The sequence below is a fragment of the Pundamilia nyererei genome, unplaced genomic scaffold (assembly GCF_000239375.1).
Source record: "Pundamilia nyererei isolate P.nyererei 1_Seehausen unplaced genomic scaffold, PunNye1.0 scaffold00065, whole genome shotgun sequence".
In the NCBI taxonomy this organism is placed as follows: domain Eukaryota; kingdom Metazoa; phylum Chordata; class Actinopteri; order Cichliformes; family Cichlidae; genus Pundamilia; species Pundamilia nyererei.
Window position 1 is genome coordinate 750,378 of NW_005187466.1, and position 1,283 is coordinate 751,660.

Here is a 1,283-nt window from a genome sequence, read left to right on the forward strand (position 1 = left end):
CATAAATGTGTTCTAAACTCTGATGAAACTGAGTAATGTTGTTGATGGGGTTACCTGAGGATTTCTACCCATCTGTTTATATCCGAACCTTTCAGTTATAAACCTCATGCTGAATACATATCAAAACTCTAAATTTAAAATTTTTATACAGAAACAGTCTCACATTAAAGCATAAAGCCCATAAAGCTCCCATAAAGCTCTCCTATTCCACTAGAACATTCTCACAGGTATAAAGCTCTCAGTAAGAAACCTGTAAAAATAAAGGATTTTCAAAATAATCTTCAGTACTGGAGTTTTTCCTGGGTGCTGTGTTGCTCACTATTCTAAATATTACTGACAGTTGGTCACACAGAAGAGGGTTTTCAGCAAACACTGTTACTCTGAGTGGTGTTATTTATATTTTCACAGACTGTCAGATATGAAATGCAATTCTGAGGCTTTGGTTAGAGTCACCTACTGTAAATATTTTTATCCGAACTGAGTACTGACTGATAAACATCAGAGAAATCAGAGAAAATGTGAGTGGATCTATGAATATAAACGTGTTTTGTGTTTTCAGGTGGCATGGGCTCAGAGGAAGCCTTTAGGTCTTCGATTAAGATAACTGTTGCTTTAAGGAATGTGAGAGTAAACACGACTTGGCATGTCCCTCTTTTTGTTTTACAGTTGTAGATCACAGTGTGTTGTCGTCCAGTCAGAGTGCAGCTCTTAACTCGTAGCTGACCTCTAGGCAGACTACACTCTGGACCTGCAGCTGCAATCTGACATTAGATTTTTCTCACACACTGGGGATCTTTTTGTGTTTCACACACGATGCAGGTACCCACGTATCCTCTTCTTCCCCTCTCCCTCCTGCTCCTTCATTCTGTCGCTCCAGTACACGGAGGCCATGCTCTGGTTTTTCCGGGAGAGTTCAGCCATTGGTTGAACATGCGGACCATCATAGAAGAGCTGGTGAAGAAAAACCACTCGGTCACCATCCTAGTGCCCGATGCATCGCCGACTGTCAACTACAACAACAGCCGCGACGCCGCCAAGTTCAACTTCCTGGTTTTCAAGGTAACACTGGCGGTCATACAGCGTGTTTGTAGTCTGACGGAGAACAGAAAGAAAAGTAAAGAGACTCAGATTGATCAGAAAAACAGAATAAACTCTTCAGAACTGAAAGACACAATCCAGGGCTTCAGATCTTGCTCGGTTTCAGATTTTCCGAGGAAACCCAGATAACAAGCAGTAGTTCTTACGTGACGTCAGAGCTACCTGGCGATGTAGTAGTAATGACA

General features: G+C 41.9%; 1 protein-coding gene across 3 annotated transcripts in view; it reads left to right on the plus strand.

Annotated features, from left to right (window-relative positions):
* Positions 1–627: 627 nt before the first annotated feature.
* LOC102200669 (UDP-glucuronosyltransferase 2A1-like) overlaps positions 628–1,283 on the plus strand; it is a 13,374-nt gene continuing 12,718 nt past the window's right edge. For all 3 annotated transcript variants that reach the window (XM_005735718.1, XM_005735719.1, XM_005735720.1), the window contains exon 1: positions 628–1,059. In XM_005735718.1, coding sequence (XP_005735775.1) covers positions 814–1,059 — 246 coding nt within the window. In that variant the 5' untranslated portion in view covers positions 628–813. The remainder of the gene's footprint in view (positions 1,060–1,283) is intronic.